The 21,700-nt window shown below is 39.6% G+C and overlaps 1 protein-coding gene and 1 long non-coding RNA gene across 3 annotated transcripts in view; one reads left to right on the forward strand and one right to left on the reverse strand.

The window, feature by feature from the left end:
* Positions 1-21,700, forward strand: part of LOC119861031 — a 72,241-nt gene that overhangs the window by 9,914 nt on the left and 40,627 nt on the right. For both annotated transcript variants that reach the window (XR_006274450.1, XR_006274449.1), the window contains exon 2: positions 5,502-5,640. This is a non-coding gene — a long non-coding RNA (uncharacterized LOC119861031). The remainder of the gene's footprint in view (positions 1-5,501; positions 5,641-21,700) is intronic.
* Positions 8,972-21,700, reverse strand: part of LOC122455925 — a 31,099-nt gene continuing 18,370 nt past the window's right edge. The window contains exons 7-12 of the mRNA XM_043492914.1: positions 20,936-21,084; positions 19,327-19,437; positions 14,420-14,556; positions 12,408-12,514; positions 10,962-11,074; positions 8,972-9,237 (exon numbers count right to left, since the gene is read on the reverse strand). Coding sequence (XP_043348849.1) covers positions 14,525-14,556; positions 19,327-19,437; positions 20,936-21,084 — 292 coding nt within the window. The 3' untranslated portion in view covers positions 8,972-9,237; positions 10,962-11,074; positions 12,408-12,514; positions 14,420-14,524. The remainder of the gene's footprint in view (positions 9,238-10,961; positions 11,075-12,407; positions 12,515-14,419; positions 14,557-19,326; positions 19,438-20,935; positions 21,085-21,700) is intronic.

Here is a 21,700-nt window from a genome sequence, read left to right on the forward strand (position 1 = left end):
TTAGGTCAGATACGCCTCTATCCACTTAGAAAATGAGTCTACCAGAGCCAGGCAGTATTTATGCCAGATCCAGTTTGGGGCAGTGGACCTATGAAATTGATCTGTATCCTTGACTATGGGCCCATATGGCTGGTGTATAAGAGGACCTTTAATTATCTTTTTGTCTGGATTGTTTTCTGCACATGAAAGACAATTATATACATACATTTCTATATCTTTAACGAGTCCAGGCTACCATCTGACAGTTAAAATTCTGTTGACCTTTATCTCTATTTCAAAATGCCCTTAGTTATGTGCTAAAGTTATTAGCTCCTTTCTCAAAGAGGACAGAATTACAAGTACTTGGATTTGCTTGTTTGTGTCTTTCTTATGAGCCATAACCAAGTTATTCTTGTCCTTGAATACTTTGTAGTTCTTGTATTTTCCTTTCTCAATCAGTTCCTTCTGTTCTTTATTTTGAATCTGTAGAGATGTTAAATCTAATCAAGATGTTGGGTCACCTGGTTGCACTTTTCTGACAATATTGGTGAACATGGTCCACAGTTTTTCTGGACCCAATAGACCTGCTTGTTTGGCTAGGGAATCCACCTCATTATTGAATTAAGATATTTCACCCTGGTTTTCCTGTGCGCTTTTACTTTCAGCATATAGATCTTTCCTTCTCAAGATTATTTTCCAAGCATGGAGTAAGTACTGGGCATGAGCTATTACTTTCCCATCTGCGGACGCCATATTTCATTTGACCCATACTGACATCTGGTTTCTCAGAACACGCACAGTGCAATCTAAATCTGAGCAGATTAATAAATCCGTTTCTGGGCTTGCTGCTTTGAGGGTAGCTGCAATGGCCACAACTTCTGCCGCCTGAGTCAAATGTGGAATTACCATTCCATGAAGTATTTTGTTGGTACTTATTTGTAGGGAATCATATCCTGTACATGGTTTGCCTTGATAGTAATAGCAGCTTCCATCCACAAACTGTATGCCTATTCCCAACTGTTGTGCTTGTTCGAAAGAAATTCCTAGTTGAAAGGGGGATTCCAACTGCTTTGAGTCTTCATAGGGAATAGGGCATTTTTGGTCCTCTCCTTATACAAGTAGTGCATATGGTACTACTGACAAATTCTGTACTTTCTCCATTTCTACATTTCAGTTGAGGAGGTGTAGGGTCCATCCAGCCAGACGTGGATTGGAAACTCTGCCTTCTTAATCTTGCCCAATAGTAAATACTTAATTGGCATATGCGTAGTTCTTAGTATGACTGGAGACATTCCTATGATATACTCCCAATGCTGGAGTGTCCAGGTCAATGTATGTCCTCTTTTTCACATGGTGAAAATCTTTTTTCTATCTCACTCAGCACTTTAGATCCAAAAGCTACTTGCTTCTATTCCCGCATCTTGCAATAACACTAAACTTTCTCAGTGGTAGCCAATTGTAAGTAGAAAGGTTGATTTGGCTGAGGATAGGTCAGAGTAGGAGCTTTTACAAGAACCTTTTACAAGTTATAATTGGCAAAATGCTGCTTCTTGTTCTTTGTCCCAGATCCACTCTTGTTTCTTTTTCAACAAGGTATAAAGAGGCTTGGCAACTTCCAAATAGTACTTGATGAAATCTCTGGAAAAACCTGTTTGACCTAGGAAGGATCGCAATGCTGATACATCTTGGGGAGCTGGTAGCTTACCGATCAGCTCTATTCTCTGCGCATTTGGTCTTCACCCAGATTTACCCAGTTCTATTCCAAGATATGTGACCTTCTGTTGTAACATCTGTGCTTTTACCAGATTGATGATGAATCCAGTTTCTTGAATTCTACTTAATACAGAGTCCAAGATCTTAAGGTTTTCTTCTTTGGTTGTGGTTGCGATTAGCACATCATTTACATAATTGATCACATTACTCTTGCCATTTATTTCATCTCACATTCTGGTGATAAATTTATGGCAGATTGATGAGGCATTATGGTATCCCTGAAGGACTCTACTGAATGTCAACTGTCGATTATCAGAAGTGAAGGCAAATTTATACCAAGAGCTAGGTATGGGGTGGTGTTGGGGCAGTGTTGAAAAAAATGCATTTGATAGAGCTAACACAGTGAACATTTAGCTCCTGCCGCAACAGCTGCCATCACTTCTTGAAACTTTGCCACCACCGGCATCATTCCGGGTGTTACTTTGTTTAATTCCCTGTAATCCACTGAGAGTCTCCACATCTTTTTATCTGCCTTTAGTACTGGCCAGATGGGAGAGTTACAAGTGCTTGAGGTTTCTACTAATACTTCTTGATCAATGAGGGCATTGATTGTCTCTCTGATCCCCTTTTCTACATCTCCTGAATACCTGTACTGTTGTTGAGGTTTTGGAGCAGACCCGCCACTGTTACCCCAGCATTTATCTTCCCACACTGCAGCTTATATGTAGCAAAAGCATTAGAATATTTCATTGCTACTTCTGCAACTTCTTGTTCCCAGTTAGGAATCTTCAGTTCCTCAGGAGCTTTCACAGCAGCTACTCTGTGGGATGCAGGCACAATGAATCCTCCCTATGCAATCTTGTCTTGAATTAAAATTCTGTTAGGCAAGTCCATAATAAGATTCAGTCCTTTTAAAATATCAACTCAAATTATCCCTTGTCCATCCAAAGACTGGATACCAAAGGTAGTTTTGGCAGTAAACCTTCCAGTGTTCTGTATTATGGGCTCTAAGAAATGCACAACACTTTCTTTCCCATTGTATCCTTCTAAAATTTTTATTTCTTGGTTAGGAAACTTCTTTAATTCTGATGTTGTCTTTCTACAGATAAGAAATAGCGTGACATCTATATCCACAAACATTGTTTGTTTGAATTTACCAACCCCCCCTTAAATGGGGCATCTACCACTGGTCTTCCCCATGAGTCATTGTCAATTGGTGCCACCACTGAGGAAGGAGGAAGAGTTTGGCCTTGTATGTCGGTATGATTTTGCAGTTGCGTTTGCTTGACTGATGTGGCTGTTGATGTTTCATCAGAAGACTTGCTAAGTATGAAGGTGAACAGTTCATCAGTGGGCAATCTATTTATTGGGTCCTTTTTTAATATTTCAGTAGAGGTCTTGTTTGCATTGATAATTTTTTGATTCTGTGTGATTTGAGGCACCTTTCATATCTGACTTTGGTACATAGTCCTTGCTATTGGAACTTGACTTCTTCCCTTTCTGTTCATTGGATTCAGTGTCTGCAAACTTCACTGCAGATATTTTCTTCTTCTGCCAATGACTGGGAAAAGCTTCTTGCTGCAGTTCAAAGGCTTCTCTTAGCTTTTCTTCAATCTCCTTTAGTGTCATTAGGACCCAAAGACCCAAGGTCAATCTTTAAAGTAGGAAGGAGCCCTTGAATGAATGCTTCCTTAAAGTCTGCAGTGTCGCAGGGAGTGTTCCATTCACTATTGGTGACAGTCCTGATAACCAATATAGAAGTTGTTTTCTACTCAGAAACCGCTCAGGTCTTTCATCAGGTCTTTGCTTGTCTGAGTAGTACTTCCCTAGGAGATTTTCATGTGGAAAATAGAGTTGGTAGACTGCTTCAGAGACCTCTCTGATCTCTCTGGTGCTTGCAAGATGGACTTCTCCTGGCAAAATGCTATACTCTTCACTACACATACACTCTCTCAAAGCTGTGGTGTCTTCTTTGCTGATGACTAGCATGCTGCTTAACTTGGACAACCATACCAGTGCTGTTTCCTTGTTGAGTGGACCTAATGTCTTTCCAACAGCTCTTGCTTGATCAGGACCATAAGGTTTTGTTTCGTATCTTGTCTCCACTGGTCTTTTAGGCCCATAATTAACCACAGTGGTGGTGACAGAAGCCATGGGGGGATATCTTTCCCCCCGCCCCTTCATGTCCTTCAGGCTCTCTACTACTTCCAGTGCTTGAGGAATAAAAGGACAGGAATCTATAGCCTTTGCCTCCCATTGGCCCTGTACATAATCAACTTCTTCATCCTATTCTAACTCTGAGTCCCCAGACCCATGGTTCTCTTAAAGGATCCTCATTTATTGCTGCAATAGTGTCTTTTGCTTTTCTCAGCTCTTCCCTTATTTTATTGTTACAGTGAGAATGATTTCGGCTACCTTCCTAGTTTCTTTTAATATCTTTAATATCTTTACTACTCTTTCTACTAATTCTTTAGTAGAAGCCTGAGATTCCTCTAATTTCTTAATTAACACAAGTTTTCTTACTTTTTTTATTAATCTCATAACTTAACTCTTGTATCTGCTGCTCTAGCTGATTAATTTGCATTGACTGACTCAGTGCCTGAGCTGACAAGGCATTATTCTGAGCAGTCAGGTTCTCTTTTTCAGTTTTCTGATGCCCTACCTGCTCTTCTAACCTGACTGTGATTTTTTTTCTTTTATGTGCCCATCTAGTTCTATTGACACCATCATCAAACCATAAATCAAAGCCCCTTTCTTTAGCTTGTTTGGGACAGGCTTAGTGGTAACAAAACTTTCCCACCTCGGACAGAGTTTCTCATAAGCCTTAGTCCTCTTAAACACAGCCTATGCCCAAGGATTTTTACATTTTCTGAAATAATTCACACAATACTCGAGAGAATTATTATTTATCTCCTTGCTCCAGCCATCTGAGCCAAAGGTTTTGGTGCTCATCCTGCAAACCTTACTGTCTGATCCACACACAGACACAACTTCTATGGCTGTGAGCAGTGCTCACCGGACTCTCTTTAGTTGGAGCCTGCCTTTCCCAGACCTACCAAAGCTCAAGCAGTATCTACCAGCTAACTGTGCTGGCCTCTTCTTCTCCAGCAGCACTCACTGGACTTTTCCAAGTCCGAGCCTCTGCTTACCCAGAACTCTCACGAACTCAGCAGTTTCCAGCAATCTGTGCTTATGCCTGCTACACAGAGCTGATCAAAGCTTAAGCATCGCACACCCCAATGTGCCTGCTGTACAGATCTTAGCAGCGCTTAACAGCAGTGTGATGCCTGCTTCATAAAGTTTCCAAAGGCTCAAGCAGCGCTCACTGTGGTAGTGCCAGTGGTAGTGCCTGCTATTATGAAATTTTTGGATCCCACTAAGAAAGCAACCTACCAAATTGTCAGTGCTCCCACCCACAAAGTCTCTGGACCCTACTTAAACATTTCCTGAGTAGACTATAACAAACATTAAATAGGGAAGGAGGGAATAACAATTCACAATTCTCTAAGGGACAGCCGTTAATGATCCTGTTGCGCTCGCCAAATGTTACAGGAATTTTTCTATTTCTAGGAGAAATCTTTATTAAGGATCCCCTCCCTTACAGGTTCGTCCCTTAAATTAGCATCTATCAACTATGGCAGTCCCTCAAGGACAACCACTACTCACAGTTAAAGGTTTAAAACAAACAAGTCGGATTTATTAAAAAAAACATTCAGAGGTTTAACACCCACATGGCCTTAAGCCTGATCCCAAAACCAAAACAATGTGGTTTACAAATAACATAAAGTAAAGTAATCTACTTTACTCAGTCTTGCTCAGGAACTCAACGATGTCAGACCCGGGACCGGACCATACAGGAACAGGAACCCCCGACCAGGAGTCACAAATCAGGAACTTGGGAACCACGGGACAGGAACACCAGAGCAGGAACAGAGGTTTCAGGAACACGTAGGTGCCTTCTATCTTCTGTCTTCTCTGGTGTTAGGTGGAGCAGGCATAGTCTGTCATTGGGATAGGTAACACGAAGCATACTCTGTTGTGTCCTTATATAGTCTTTAGTTACTGGGCAGATTTTGCCAGTGGGGTCAGGTGACCCTCTCCCACCTTTTTGGCTTGCTGGGTAAATTCTAAACAGACTGCTAGGTTTTCCTGCCTTTTCCTTATTGCTGTGCAGAGTTTCAGACATCAGGTGATGTGAATTACCCAATCAGGGATAAGAAACGAAAAAGAGTGCCAAACAGAATAGAAAGGACAAGAAACCAAACAAAGATGAAGGGATACAAAAGAAAACTGTAACAGCCTTGTAACTTTATAAGGCCAGCTAGATCCATGTAGAAGAAGCAGTTTAAACTTATATTCAGGGTTGAGGGTGGGAACTCCAGTATATATAAGAAATACATTTGTGTATTTAAAAGAAAATTTTAAAAAAATCCAGTTTTGAGACCCAGAACCTTTTTAATTAAAAATCTGTAGAACATTTTTTATAAGGGTCCTTCTGGTTCCCTTTTGATATTTGAGTCTTTCCAGCAAAAGAGAAACTGATTATACTGGGAAACAGAATGATATCGACTATACACAAGTGCTGTCAAATGCACAGAAACTTAAAGAATAAAAATATTTTTTGCTAGCATCTTTCAATTACTGGATTTTATTACATTATTTTTGGACTAATGTCATTTCCAAGTTGATAGTGTCTGTTTCAGTCCCAATCCGGATAGAGTGCATGGATGGACTGTCTGCCCATGCATGATCAGCTGCAGGATCACGGCCATAAAGTCATTGGTCTTTCATTCTTAAATATCCCATAAACTAGCAACATTGGGCTAGTAAATATTTGAATGAGACCTCCAAGGAAAACCCAAGGTGTTGCAGGAGATGGTGTTTTTGACTGAGTAGGTGGCATTCTTCTCTGAGTTAGAATTGAACCACTGATGCTAGGAAGTACTGGTGCTGCTTTTCTTCGGAAACATAAAATAAAGGACCTGACCGTAGTCATTAAAGATCCACATGATATGTTTTTTATAAATATATATCTCATTTATTAGTCTGAATGGAAGATGATTATGTAAATTCTTGGCATGTTGAAAGGAGTATAGTTTCTGATATTTGTAATATTCCTTGCATGGGTACACTGAAGCTCCTGGGAATATGTTCTGACTGATTTCTTTACTAGGCAATGTACAGACTAATCATTTATAAAGTATGTGTGACTGATGAATGTACACAACTCCCATTTTTGCCAGCAGTAATTATAGAAACAAAACATAAGATACAACTTACACTTGAGTTTGCTCTATTTTAGTGATCATCATTCTGCTTTAAAACAGCTGCATCTTTGTCCTCAAAGAAGTATAACCAATGAAAAAATATTTAGTGTCTGTATAAGTAACAACAATTTTTTCTTTAAATTGTTTTCATATGGTGGAGCATATTGAAAAATAATTTAGACGTTTGAGAACAGTATTTAAAAAGTCAGGGAACCATGCAGGGTGGATTTGATTTAAATTATGATTTAAATAATGGTTTACTCACTAGTCAAGACGGCTCGATTTAGTCATTGATTTCTACATAAAAGTGCATTCTTGTTGGTTGCTACAACTTTAATACATATTCTTCACAACTCAGAGATAGATGTAGGTTTCATTTTTAGAAGGTACACACTATACATTTTTAAAGTGATTCATTTTGAAAATTTTTCAGATTAGTTTTACAGCTATATCAGAAAATGAATGATTGTTTACTTATTTCATTTACCAAGGTAATTGAAGCAGATATTTATGAAGTCACTGGGAGGTGAACTATCTCCAATTCAACAGGTTAATCTTTAATATTAGGAGTATTTTCTTGCCATGCTGTATTAGGAGGAGAACATCACCAGACAGACATTTAAATTGTTTTATTTAACTAAAATATTCTTTCTACACTGGCAGAAGAAGCCACTGCTGTTAAAAGTCAGATTATCACTTCAACAGTCTCTGAATCTAAGTACTTAAGGGACTTCCACCAGTTCACTGGTGTGGAGACTTTCTTTAAAACATCATCAGCAAACATATATTTCTTGAATGGTTCTTATTCCCAAACTGGGTCTGTTTTACGGCCTGCTGCTATTATAGGTTTTCCCTTCTAGTGAGAGAACGGTATGGTAGATCTCAAATCAATGAAGGCTACTCTCAGAAAGACCTCAAGACTTCTGGAATATGCTGCTCAAACGGTTTCACTTTTGTTTCTACTGCCTGTCCCTCCCTTCTCACATTTATCTCCGGACTTCTCCTTCTTGTCCAGATCTATTCCGCCCCCAACAATCTTCTGTTCATTGAACTTTTTGAAACTTTGCACTTTTAGAGAGAGGCAAGGGAATGACTCTGTGTACACAAATTTGCAGAAGAATAATAGGGTTGAGGTATGTTATTTCTCACCTCTATATATTTATTTATTTATTTATTTTAAAACATTTTTGCTGTTAACAAGCATGTTATCTCTGGAGAGACAAATCCACAGTTTGAGTACTGCAAAACTGCTCAAGATGAGCAGTGCAAATTTATTAATTGGTTCACCACTTCATCAATGGAAAGTGGATATACACTAGCCTTTGCAAACGTGATCAGTTTTGCCACATACTTCATACAAACTCACTGGTAAAGATAAACAGTTAAACAAATTTACTGACTACAAAAATAGATTTTAAGTGATAGGCAAAAGGTCAGAGTTATATTTTATTTTATTTTAGAAACTAAGCATGCAGTCTAAACTTTCAACCCTATTAGACTGGGCAACATCTAGATTAAGCAGTTTTTCTCACCCCACTGGACATTGCAGTTCATAGTACACAGATTTCGCCCTTGAAATCTGAGACAGTTCCCTCAGCTGGAGTCTTTAGAGTGTCCTTGTTGCTTGCAGTGTAGGTAGGTGAAGGAGAAAGGCTTAGCATGGGCCCCCTGTGTTCGGTTTTATATTTTCAGTCCATATGCTTGGAGAACACAAGTCCACGCATTTCTGCTTGCATTGCTGAGTCTCCAGGTAAGGTTGAGCAATTCCCCTGGCATGGCCTCATGCAGGTGAGTCATTGCATTGTAGCTCCCTTACTGGACAATGGTTGTTGATGGGTTGATTGACACCCCGCCCTGGTGTTGGCTACTTTCCTTGCTGTTGCCTCTGCGGAGCTAATATCTGGCTGATTCCCCAATTTACAGCGTTTTAGTGACCACCATACAACATAACTCTCATAACTTCATATGCATTAATGATATACATATATGGATAGAGATATGACTTTCAGCAGATCATAACCTTTCCCCTGATACCTTACAAGGCATGCTTTATATGTAAGATCATGATTATGTAAAAATGAGGAATATGAGGGTTCCCCAAGGAACAGGATGTCACAATCTTACTCTAAATGAATACATTATTGGTGTATCTGAAATAAGTTATACTGAGGTCTCAATCTTGAAAATGTTTTTGCGTATGCACACAAGTAGCAGCACACAAGTAGTCTTGTTGATTTCAGTGGCACTACTTATGTGCTTGAAGAGTTTGAAGTAGGCCCTAAAAATGTTAATGAGAAACGGACAACAGTTAGCAGTTTCTGTATTTTTATTTTCAAAGTACAATGCCTTTTTTCCTCATATTGTTTTAAAACAAACTTTAATAAGACACTGTTCGGTTCAAAATGATTTTTTAAAAATGAAGTTTCTTTAATAGCACTTTAAATTATTATATTTAAAATAATTTTAAAAGTCAGTTTTACTTGCTACCATTTAGACACTAGTCTTGCATTTTGATCCATGTGAACAAATTCCTGAGTTATGAAGATCTCCATTGATTTCAGTGGGTCCCTGCATCAGTGGAATGCAGGACCAGGGCCAAGAGCTTTTCAAGAATTGGAAATGTACTGGAACAGCTATCCCAGAATAATTAAATTATTCTAAACCAAACTGTTTCTAGAGTTAAATTAGAAAAAGGCATTCTTATTCTGGAATAAGAGTGTCCACCTGGGCCATTATATTGAAATAATTATTCTTGAAGAATTATTCAGGATAGCTATTTAAGAAAATGTCCAAGCGTAGAAAAGCCCTAATACAGTTGATTATTTGAATTTCACTCTGTTTATACAGTGCAAATAAAAATTATCTTGGGTCTTTCTGGTTCTCATGCACTGGCACAGTGCTGCAGTATTTGGATTAGAAACAGTGGATTATATTTAAATCCTAACAAAAATTGATTTTATTTAAAAAAACAAACAAACCATTTCTATTACTATTATGATATGTGAAATTTTTTTAAAAATAAAATCTGAATTTGGAGCATGACATGTCTTTGTAATCTGGGCATTAAATTTTGGCTTTACATTTTTCATGTCAGAAACAGAACTGCTACAACTATATAGTTGAGTGGATTTACTCCTCTGTTCTTCCAGCATTGTTCCTTTTCCATAGTGCTCCCACTATGTAGTCCAGTTTCTCAAGGCAAGTACCATTACAGAGAGGAATTCAAACAAGAGAACAGCATACCAAGTGTCTTCTAGGTGATTTGTAGGCAGCTGGATTACTGTAACATTTTCTCTCTCTTAGTTTAGGGCTGAATGTCTAGCCCACAATTTACACAGCTCTCTGGGTCAATTAAGACCCAGGATAGGAAGATTTGTGCAGTGCATGTGGTGGTGGGTAGGAGGGAACCATCTCCACCGCGTGGGAGGAAATAGCAGACAGGCATTCTAATAAAGGATTACTTACTAACAATAGCTCTTGTGCTCCAAATGTGCAGCCTGCACAGTGCCCCTGGAGGAGTCATGTTGCTAGGCAAACAACAACTACAGTGGGATTCTGAGACAAAATCATGAAGGAGAGCAATAGCTCTGAGGATGTGCACTGCACTTGTTTCTGAATGAGGTGTTGATTCTGAATCCTAATAATAATAATTTAAATATCAGCACCCAATTATTTCTCTGCTGATCATTTTAGCAGAAACATCCAGCTTTTGCAGAATTGTGAATAGAACATGGGGCTGTGGGCAGAAGTTAGGGCTTTTCTTCACTTAAAAGGATGCAGCGGCTCAACTGTACTGATACAGCTGTACCACTGTAGCGGTTCAGTGAAGATGCTATCCATGCTGACAGGAGGCCACTGCATCCTTTTAAGTGTACACAAGCCTTAAGTAAAGTAAAACCTCCAGATCTGAATCTATTTATGTGATTTTTTTTTCATTAAGAACAAGAATCATGATGAAGCTTTTCTATTAATGTAAAGGCTGGAAAAGCAGCAAATACATACCTTTTTCATTCTCTTTTTAGTTGATTTGAGCTTCTTGCTGTTCTTGAAAATTGACTTGAAAGTATTTGAGAAAATCTGTGGTGTAACCTTAATATTTAAGCCTGGCATCTTGTCTGTTGAGAGAATGAAGAACATAGTTTCCTATTTTCGACTATCAAAAACTAAATATCCTTTTTTTCAACCCACTCTAACTCACAGAAATATTCACTGATGTAATAATGAAGTGTTCCCCAAAATCAAATTCCACTGTAATTTCTATTTTTCTTCACTGTTTTCTATTGACCTGCCAGCAGAACAGCATTTCTCCCTCCAAATATTTTCCTCTCACACAGAACATCACATGTGTCTGATTTAAAAAGGTCTTGAAGTTTTCAGGTCTCTTCTGATTGACAAATGACTGCCACACAGCAGTAATTCTTGACAGCAAAAATATTTGAACTATAGACAGAATAACACTTTTTTTTTTTTTATTTTGCCAAATACTAAATCACAGTTCCATGGGATGTGGGAGAACCAGCAAATGGGAAGGAGCAGATGGGGAAAAACAGCCACCAGGGTTGGGGAGAGAGCTGGAGTGTGTGTGAAAGTTCACGATTGGTTAAGGAATGGCTGCTGGCATTTCTATAAAAGATAACTAATACATCAGTACATATGATATGGGTATTACAGGATTACTAAAGGATAAATTATAACAAGTCATATATATGACCTTAGTAATCCTGTAATAACCATATCACATATATATAGACTTGTTCAAATTTATCCTTTAGTAATCCTGTAATAACCATATCATATGTACTGATGTATTAATTATCTTTTATAGAAATGCTAGCAACCATTTTCAGCTGCTGTATCTGCCTCCTTTCTAATCCTCCCCAGTGCTGCATAACTCCTAACAGTTCCTTGCTGTTGCACCTCCTTATTCCCATTCCCTCACCAATCGTGAACCTTCACACACTTTCCAGCTCTCTCCCCAACCCTGGTGGCTGTTTTTTCCCATCTGCTTTTCCCCATGTATAGCAGATACAGCATACATAGCCATTTTCAGGATTTGGATCCTTTTTCTGACTTGTACCTTGCATTCACGCAAATATAAGTACACAAAGTTCAGTTTTCTATAACACGGACTTTTCCCCTGACATCTGTTACACTGAGAATTCTCTAAAAAGAAAAGGAGTACTTGTGGCACCTTAGAGACTTAGAGTCTCTAAGGTGCCACAAGTACTCCTTTTCTTTTTGCGAATACAGACTAACATGGCTGCTACTCTGAAACCTGAGAATTCTCTAAGATACTCAAGGTTGTATTGTATTTTAAATAGTACTGAATTTGCATAGAAGTTTAACTAACATATAACATTCCTCATATCCTTTGTATAAACACCATGATGAACACCTAAATAACAAGTAATCTTTAAAGCTTATGGACTGAAGTTGGAGACACTCCACCTTTTTTCCTCTCCGTAAGAGCTTCCACGATGTCAGTTGCACAAAGTTCTCCTATAGTGTTGCCATCTAGATCAAGTTCTATCAAGTGTTCAGAGTGTTTGATTAGGCTGCATTTAAGAACAACAACAAAAAACTGAAATCTGCTGTAAGTAAAAAACAATGTTATACATTAGTAAATAAAATACAAGTATTTTAATGTAGAATGTAATTAATGCCAAAGACGTATTGTTAAACAACTGAAACAAAAGCCATCATTCTTTGATAATTCTTCTGTCTAGTGACCTGATCCAAAGCCATTACTCTCATTGATTTAGAGGGCTTTGGATAGCCCCCAAATGAGTACATGGCTCCTCTTATAGGTTTCCTTTTAGAAAATGTGTGCATTTCTTCACTATGATTCTTTTTCAGCTAATAATTTGAATAGAAATCCTCAGTAATAAACACAAACAACACTGCCTGATTCCATGTATTGGATTCACATTGAGTTCAAAGCATGTAAGATGTCAGTTCCATAATATTATTTCAGGGGAGAAAATTAATGCATTATAGTGGCCAGTGCTGTTTGTGTAGCTGTAAATAAAGACCTACCAGCATTTTCACAATACATTTCTATTTCAGAAAGTTATGACTTGGCTTATAAAACTGATTATAACAAAAAATTATAGTTTTTAAGACCAGAAGAGACCATTATGACCATCTTGACCTGCATAACACAGCCTATAGAATTTCACCCAGTAAAATTTATCTCAAATGGCCAAAAATCTTTGAGAGCTCGGCAGCGGAGACTAAAGAGTTAGCTTCCAGTCACTATGGTATTTTACGGAATAAACATCTCTGTCATTTGTCTTTTTTCACCTCTTAATCAAAACTGAAACATCATCCTGTGGAAGTGAAATCACTGGATACTCTAGGAACTTTGACAGCAAAACTGAATCTGGGGAGAGCTTAGATTGGGGGGGAGGGGCAAACTTTTTTGGCCCAAGGGCCACATCGGGATTGCGAAACTCTATGAGGGTCAGGTAGGGAAGGCTGTGCCTCCCCAAACAGCGTGGTCTCCGCCCCCTCCCACTTCCCATCTCCTGACTATCCCTCTCAGAACTCCAGACTCATCCAACCCCTCCTGCTCCTTGGCCCCTGACCGTCCCCTCCCAGGACTCACTACCGCCATCCAGCCCCCCCCTTGCTCCCTGTCCCCTGACTGCCCTGACCCCTATCCACACGCCCACCCCCTGACAGGCCCCCTGAGACTCTGACACCTATGCAGCCGCTCCCTGTCCTCTGACTGCGTCCCCATAACCTCCACCCCATCCAACCCCCCCCACTGCTCCTTGTCCTCTGACTGCCCCTCCTCCCGGGACCTCCCACCCCTAACTGCCCCCCTTGGGACCCCACCCGCTATCCAACCCTCCCTGTCCCCTGACTGCTCTGACCCCTAGCCACACCCCCGACCCCTGACAGGCCCCCTCAGACTCCCATCCTATCCAACCCACCCTATTTCCTGTCCCCTAACTAGCCCCCCCACCAGAACCTCCGCCCCCTGTCCCCTGACTGCCCCCTGGGACCACGTGCCCCTTATCCAACCCCCCACTCCTCACCCCCTTACCATGCCACTCAGAGTGTCACCACCATGGCCGGAGCCAGCCACGTTGGCCATGTGGCTGCAGGAGACAGGACAGCAAGGGACGGACCAGGGCCTAGCCACCCTGGCTGGGAGCTCAAGGACTGGCAGGATGGTCCCCTGGGCGGGCTGTGTCCCGCGGGCCATAGTTTGCCCACCTGTGGCTTAGATGTATGTATTTCTAAGATCCTTCCAGATAGAGTCAGAGCACTCACACTATACTCTATGCCATACCTACATACTTCAGATATGTGGCATGCAGAATATTTGAGGGGCAAAGCCAATGGTTTTCAGTACTCATTTTGGAGCAAAAAACAGACATTCTCCAAACATACATTTCTCAATCTAGTAAAAGAAAAAAAGGCACCCCCACCTTTTGTAACTTATAACTTACTAAGTTAAAAACTGAGTGACCTCCAAGACCATCTTTTCTCCTCCCTTTCCTCTTCCATCTATGCCATTATCAGCCAAATGCAATTTAACTAACCACGGGCCAACTTCAGTTTTGTTTTCTTTTTTTTTTTTTAGTTCCTGCAAAAAAAAGGTCCCAGGATTATTCTGGGAACACCCTGTATTAGGGGTATGACTCTAATAGCAATAGGAGCTGTGTGCTAAATTCTGCATGTGCTATGCTAATAGTAGGGGACACATTTTTAAATTAAATAGTTCCAGCAAACATACATGCTTATCAATTGCACAGGCAAAACCCATGGGCGAAGTGGGGTCCTGGAGCTTTCAGCTACTGCTCCGGAGCTCCAGAAGCCATGGGTTGCGGGGGCACACAGAGTCATCAGCTGCCACAGGTGGTGGGGACCCCAGAGTTCTGAGCTGCTGGGGCTGCAGCGAGGGCCCCAGAGCTGTCAACTGTGGCGGCAGCAGGTGCTCAACTCCTCTGCCCCTGCAACAGGACTTGGGCTCTCTTACCTCCCACAGGGCTCGGGCTTCAGTCCTCCCACTCATTATTTTTAGTAAAAGTCACTAATAGGTCACAGGCAATAAAACAAAAATTCACAGAAGCCCATGACCTGTTGGTTATTTATAGTAAAAATAACTGTGACAAAATCTTAACCTTACTTATTATTGATATCACATTATGGTGGTTCATGTTAAGCTGCAAAACAATTGGAGAAGCATGGTTTGTAGACTTACTTATACCAGCGAAGCAATTCACTGGATAATTTCCATATAGCTGATAAAAATGTTAGACCAAATGTAGCCTACAGTATGTAGTTGCATGTTTTTGATTAAGAACAATGGTGACAAACAGCAGTGTGAGTTATAAATCCAGTGTAAATTAGTTCTAAGCCATGTGTAATTGTCAGACCAGTGGTCCACCCTGTCTTCTAACAGTGGTCAATGCAGATGCTTCAGAGGGAATGAACAGAACAGGTAATTATCAAATACATCCGCTGTCATCCACTCACAGTTTCTGGCAAAGAGACGCGAGGGACACTCAGAGCATGGTGTTGTATCCTTGCCCATCTGGTTAATAGCCATTGATGGACTTATCCTCCATGAATTTATCTACTTCTTTTTTGAACCCTGGTATCACTTTGGCCTTCACAATATCTCCTGGCAAAAATTTCCACACATGGACAGTGCACAATGTGAAGAAGTACTTCCTTATTTTTTTTAAAAAACCTCCCGCCCAGGGGTGGCCAAACTGTGGCTCACGAGCCACATGCAGTTCTTTTATCGTTAAGGTGTGGCTCACACGACCCTTCCCCCCATTCTCCGCCTACCTGACTGGAGGTGAGGGAAACCCTACCACCACCTTTGTGTCATCTGCAAACTTGATGAATATGCTCTCTATACCTACATCCAGGTCATTAATAAAGATGTTAAAACAACACAGGACTCAGAACTGATTTCTGTGGAACGCACTTGAGACCTCCCTCTAATCAGACACCATTCCATTAATAGTCACTCTTAATTTGTGGTTGTTTAATCAATTATGTATCCACTTAATGGATTCTGTTGAGCCCACATTTCTTTAGCTTATTTATCGGAGTGTCATGTGGAACTGTCAAAAGCCTTGCTGAAGTCCAGGTATATTCCCATTACCAACCAAATCGGTTACCCTGTTAAAGAAAGAAATCAAGCTAGTTTGGCATGATTTGTTCTTGGTAAATCCATGCTGGCTGCTAGTGATTCTCGCTTCATCCCCCAGGTATTCACAAATTGAACGTTTTATACGTTGCTTCATGCTGTTCCCATGTATACTTCCTTGGGTGACATGCCACTCCTTCCTGTATAATGACAGGTTTCAGAGTAGCAGCCGTGTTAGTCTGTATTCACAAAAAGAAAAGGAGTACTTGTGGCACCTTAGAGACTAACAAATTTATTAGAGCATAAGCTTTCGTGAGCTACATCCGATGAAGTGAGCTGTAGCTCACGAAAGCTTATGCTCTAATAAATTTGTTAGTCTCTAAGGTGCCACAAGTACTCCTTTTCTTCCTTCCTGTATGTGTCCCTATTGGTTTTTAGATAGATAAAAGGTCCTTGTGCACCCATATTGGTGTCTTGTGGCTCTTCTTATCTTTCCTCTGTGTCGGAATAGCTTGGTGTTGAGCCTCTAGTATTACATCTTTTAAGAACTGCCAGCCCTCTTTAATTCCTTTTCTTCCTAATTTGTTTTCCATGGGACCGCACCTACTATTTCTGAGAGTCGGTTGAAATCTGCCTTTCTGAAGTTCAGTGTCCTTGTTTTGTTGTTCTCATGTCCTCCTTTCTAAAGGCTCTTGAAATCTATTGGATAATAATCACTTCTTCCCAAGTTCCCGACCACCTTCATGATCACAACTAATTCATCCCTGTTGGTCAAAACCAGATCCAAAATGGATGAGTCCCTAGTTGTTTTCTCAATTTTCTGAATCAGAAAGCTGTCCCCTACACATGCTAAGAATTTGCAGGACATATTATGTTTTGCTGCAATAGTCTTCCAATGTATATATCAGGGAAGTTAAAATCCCCCATTAACACTAGCTCATGTGTGTTAACTAATCTTGTTACCTGCTTGTAGAATGACTTATCCACTTCCTCTTCCTCATGTGGTGGTTTGTAATAGACCCCCACAGTAACAACATTACTGTTCTTTACCCTTGTTATCCTCATCCAGAGACTCTCAGTAGGTCTGTCGCTCACTTCCCTTTGGACCTCTGAGCAAGTATATACATTCTTGACGTATAGTGCAACCCCTCCTTTTTCCCCATTCCTATCCTTTTGGAACAAGCTATATCCCTCAATGCTGGTCCTCCAGTCATGGGAGCTGTCCCACCAAGTCTCTGTGATCCCAATTAAGTCATAATTTTCTTCATACAATATGACTTCCAGTTCATCCTGCTTGTTTCCCATACTCCTTACATTTGTATACAGGCATCGAAGATTCAAAAGCTCATATTTCATATTTAAATTATTAGGTTTTCTGTAGGTTTAAAGAAAAAAGTAAGCTTCCAAATTATCAAACTTGATAACATTTGATTGTTCATGCTCAAGCCAAGAACATTCTTGAGTAGTAGGAAGCCATTTTCATACAAAGCAAACTCTTAATTTCTGAGCTTCATCCAGGTGCTCATTTTCTATAGAGGAAACATTTTGAAGGTTGAAAAACTTGAGAATATATTGTTATGGCCATTTGTCTTTGGTTTAAGATATCGAATGTCTGGAGCTTTGGTATTTTACTTCTGTATAGTTTTCATGAAATTGAATGGTGATACTTAACATGAGGGCAAAAAGTGTGTGATTTTTTTGTTAGCATTCTTGTCTTCCTGGTGCAGTGAATGTGAACTAGCATGTGATATGTAGGAAATAGGAATTGTTAAATGACTTGTCAAAAATAAAATGAATGACTTTTAGTTTTGGTCAATAGTACATACCTATTAAAAATACTGGATCAATCATTAGCCTGCATAGCTTAAAGTGCAGTTCTTTGAAACAAATACTATAAAAATGGCATAAATAGTTCCATTTCTATTATTTCTCAATGATTCCATATTAAATTTGTTCAGTTTCTGTATAAAAAATGGTTTTCCAACAACCAGCCCTACAAACATACCCTGGATTGTTGACAATATACACTTATACAATCAGCTGGGTCTGGATTCCTGTTGCTGATGTACAGGAATGAAAAAATTCAGCTTGACATTCAAATCCCAATACGCTTTTACAACACTGAGAGGAAAAAAATCTTTTTACTTGTAAACTGAACATGAGAGATCTGGAATCAGAGAGAGACAATCAAAATGGAATTCCACAATGTCATTTTTACAGTTACTTTACAGAGTAAAAGTGCACATCAATGGTTCTTCTACAATATCTATGGTTAACTGTTCAAGACTGAAAACCCAATTTTGAAATGATCTGTACAAAAGAGGAATAATGAGAAATAGAGTTCTCCTTTATCAGAACATCTCTGCCTGGAAGCACGAGACCATCCCACTTGCGCGCTGTTTAATTGTGGTTTTAATAATCACAGTGCCACACTATGGGTCAGATCTTGCCTACCTCTTATGAAAGTGCACAGCCAGGTCAAGGGCAGAGGGCTATTGGGAGCCTTTCCCACCCCTTTTGTTGCCTTCACAAGGACCAGTCTGGTTTGCTGTCCTGGAGCTCAGGGCAGCATAGGGACTACTCCCTTGTGGCATTAAGTGCTCTATAGCAGTTGAGGATGAAGCAGGGCTACAACCTTACTGCCCTTCACACCAGCCTGCATAGAACTGGTGGACAGAGGTAGTGTAGTAGCAAGCACACTCCCATGGTGCACCAGGGAGCTCTGGGAGGCATTTTGTCTCCTAGGGCTATTTCTGGCCTAGTGCAACTGTACCCCACTGTTTATCAGGGGTGGGCTTCAGTGGATGATCTAGCCTATATGACAGTGAAAAAGGCCTTTTTCAAACTGGAAAGCCGTACCCTGTGGAAAGGTTTTTCCATTACTAGCTTGTTGCAGTGACAAAAACACTGGAGACAAGAGTAGTAGTGAGAGAGGGAGGATGATGGGGGCTTTAAATCAAGATTTGTTGTCTTTCTAAAAGACACCACACCTTGTTGTGCTAGATGTAAAAAGCACTAGGTGAAATTCTATGGCCCGTGTCATGCAGGAGAGAGGTGAGACTAGATTATCATAGGACCCATCCCCACCCCCCGGCCTTAAAATCTAAGGATGGGAAGGGGGAAGCAGGAGAACCAAACCACACATGGCAGATGGTAATTACATTGCTTAATGTGCTTTTGGAAGGTTCTCAGATACTACAATGATGAGGACTTACGTATAATAGAACAAAACCGCACAAAACTGAACTGTACCTTTTCTTTTCTTTTCCTTCCTCATACTACTTTCCACTGTGTTAGAGCTTCCTGTTTTGGAAGCAACGTTGAAGCCAGAAGCTGTTGAGTCAATACCCAAACCTTTGTCTGCTGTTTGTAAATAAGAACAGCCGTTCAAACAGTTGCCAATTGATGGAATTATATAAAATTTTTTGGAACGTGCAGTATTATTTGATATATATACTCTCCCAAGTTTACATTGTCCTGGATGCTGAGGGACATTTTCCATAGAAGGATCTACATAGCTATTAATTTTTTCCATCAGAGATAACAATTTTGTAGGGGGGGAAAAGATTTTCATATTTCAGCACAAAGTTTCTATGCTATTTTTGCTCATTTCTGATTTTTTTATATCCCTTGTTATAGTTTAGCTAGTATTGTCGTTTTGGAAAGTTTGAGTATCTTTTACACTGCAGTACATTCACCATTATTTTGATGCTCCATTTATCTTCCTCTAGCATATAGCAAGATTCACCCTTGGAATGCAGCTTGCATCCCCCGATGTCTGCTGGGACAGCCACACCAGTAGTTGTGCAGAGAGGCAGCATCTTAAATTCTAACTATCTGAGCCATGTTAGTGGAAGTTGCCTGAGAGAGATGCTGAATTTGGACATCTCACATGCAGGCTTCCCCTACTGCAGTTGATTGAAAAATGCAAAAACACTTTCTTTAATATAAACGTGACTTTTTAAATGAAAATTAAAAAAATATATTTGCAGAAAATGTTCATTGCAATATAGAAAATGTCTTGACCACTCTACTTCCCCACCACTTTTAGGCTGCCATACTTGTTTTGGGGGCTGCATTTGGCCATCCTCAGGTAGAGCAGGGATCCCTGGCAGAGAGAGTGGTGTGGACAGTTTATGCAGCTATTGTGGCTGCTCCAGGTACACTAATCACCATCAGGGGCTTGAAGTTCAAGGAGTGAATTGACCCTCACGACAGTAGTTTGAATTACTTTCCAAACTTAAATAGTCTCTGAAACAAATTGATGTTAATGGATGTTTTATAAGTTATTAACTTATTTATGTGCTTCCCAAATGCAAATTTCACTACTTTTATTCATAGTGGTTTTGCTTTTAGGTATAAATACATAGCTGCTTAAAAGTTTCTGGCCAAATCCCAAAGATCCTTTCTCAGTCAAGAGGATAAATATGTAAACTTTAAACAATGGGAGCAAAATTAAACAGTAAATGGTATTTACAAAACAAAATTGGTCTTTAGCGCAAATGGAACTTATTTATTTTTTCATGTTTAAATTTGGATTCTAGACACATTTTATTATTAGCACTTGCATATTTAATCCTTCAGATTAAATACATTTTCTGATATCTTTTTAAACATATCCTTTTAAACACCACACTCTCTGAAACAAGACATTACAAAGTGCACTGTAGGGACAGCGTGAAATGACTGTACAGCATGCTTTGTCTGTCCGTGCCAAGAAGGGAACACTTGTACATGAATGTAATGGAAGTACATTAAATGCTTGCATAGGCTATTACTAATATGTGTAAGTATAATTTTAAACAAAAAATGGAAAAAGATAATTTTCTCTAATCCAAGCTCCATCCCCAGATAGTCTCACCTTCTGGAATTTGATGATCAGAATAATTGTTGAATAGTAAGGCATTTGTTTCCTTATCTCTTCCAAGATTGTCTGCATACATAGCTATTGGTGTGATGAGTTCAAGGGCACCCAAACATTGCAAGTTGTTACCATTTAGATAAAGATTGCTGTGACAAAAAATACAATTTTAAATATTTGATTGATGTTCCCTCACATTTAAACTTGCATTTCAACTTTCTTTTCTACATTTGGGTTTATAACAATGTTGTTGAAACTAAAATTATAGTAATTGTAACAGAAAAAAATGGGTTAAATAGTCTCTTTTTAATACCAAGGAGTCTTAATTAACCTTGAATTGGACTTAAAACTCTGAATGTTGATTTCAGAAGTTCTAATTGCTGATATAATAAAATCAAATAAGGATAATGTCAAAGATAAAATAAAGCATTGATGACTAACTCAGTCTCACAAGAATAACTGTTTAAGTCCCCCAAAGTATGTGCTTAACTTTTAGACATGTAAGCAGTGCCATTACATTAGATATGTCAGTAGTTCCATTAACATCAGTGTGGTTAATCATGTGCCCAAAGTTAAGCAGGTGCATAAATACTTTGTTGGATTGTGCTGTTTTTCTAAATTAATTAATATTTCCTGCCTCCTTCATTTGAGTTGGGGTAAAAATGTCCAGAATCCTGCATCATGCCTTGGAATAAGAAAATACCATTAAAGGAATACTTTCTCCAGCCGAGTCCAAGAGAGTAAAGATGGGACTCCTTTCCCCTT

This window comes from Dermochelys coriacea, chromosome 9 (genome assembly GCF_009764565.3).
Source record: "Dermochelys coriacea isolate rDerCor1 chromosome 9, rDerCor1.pri.v4, whole genome shotgun sequence".
Classification (NCBI taxonomy): Eukaryota; Metazoa; Chordata; order Testudines; family Dermochelyidae; genus Dermochelys; species Dermochelys coriacea.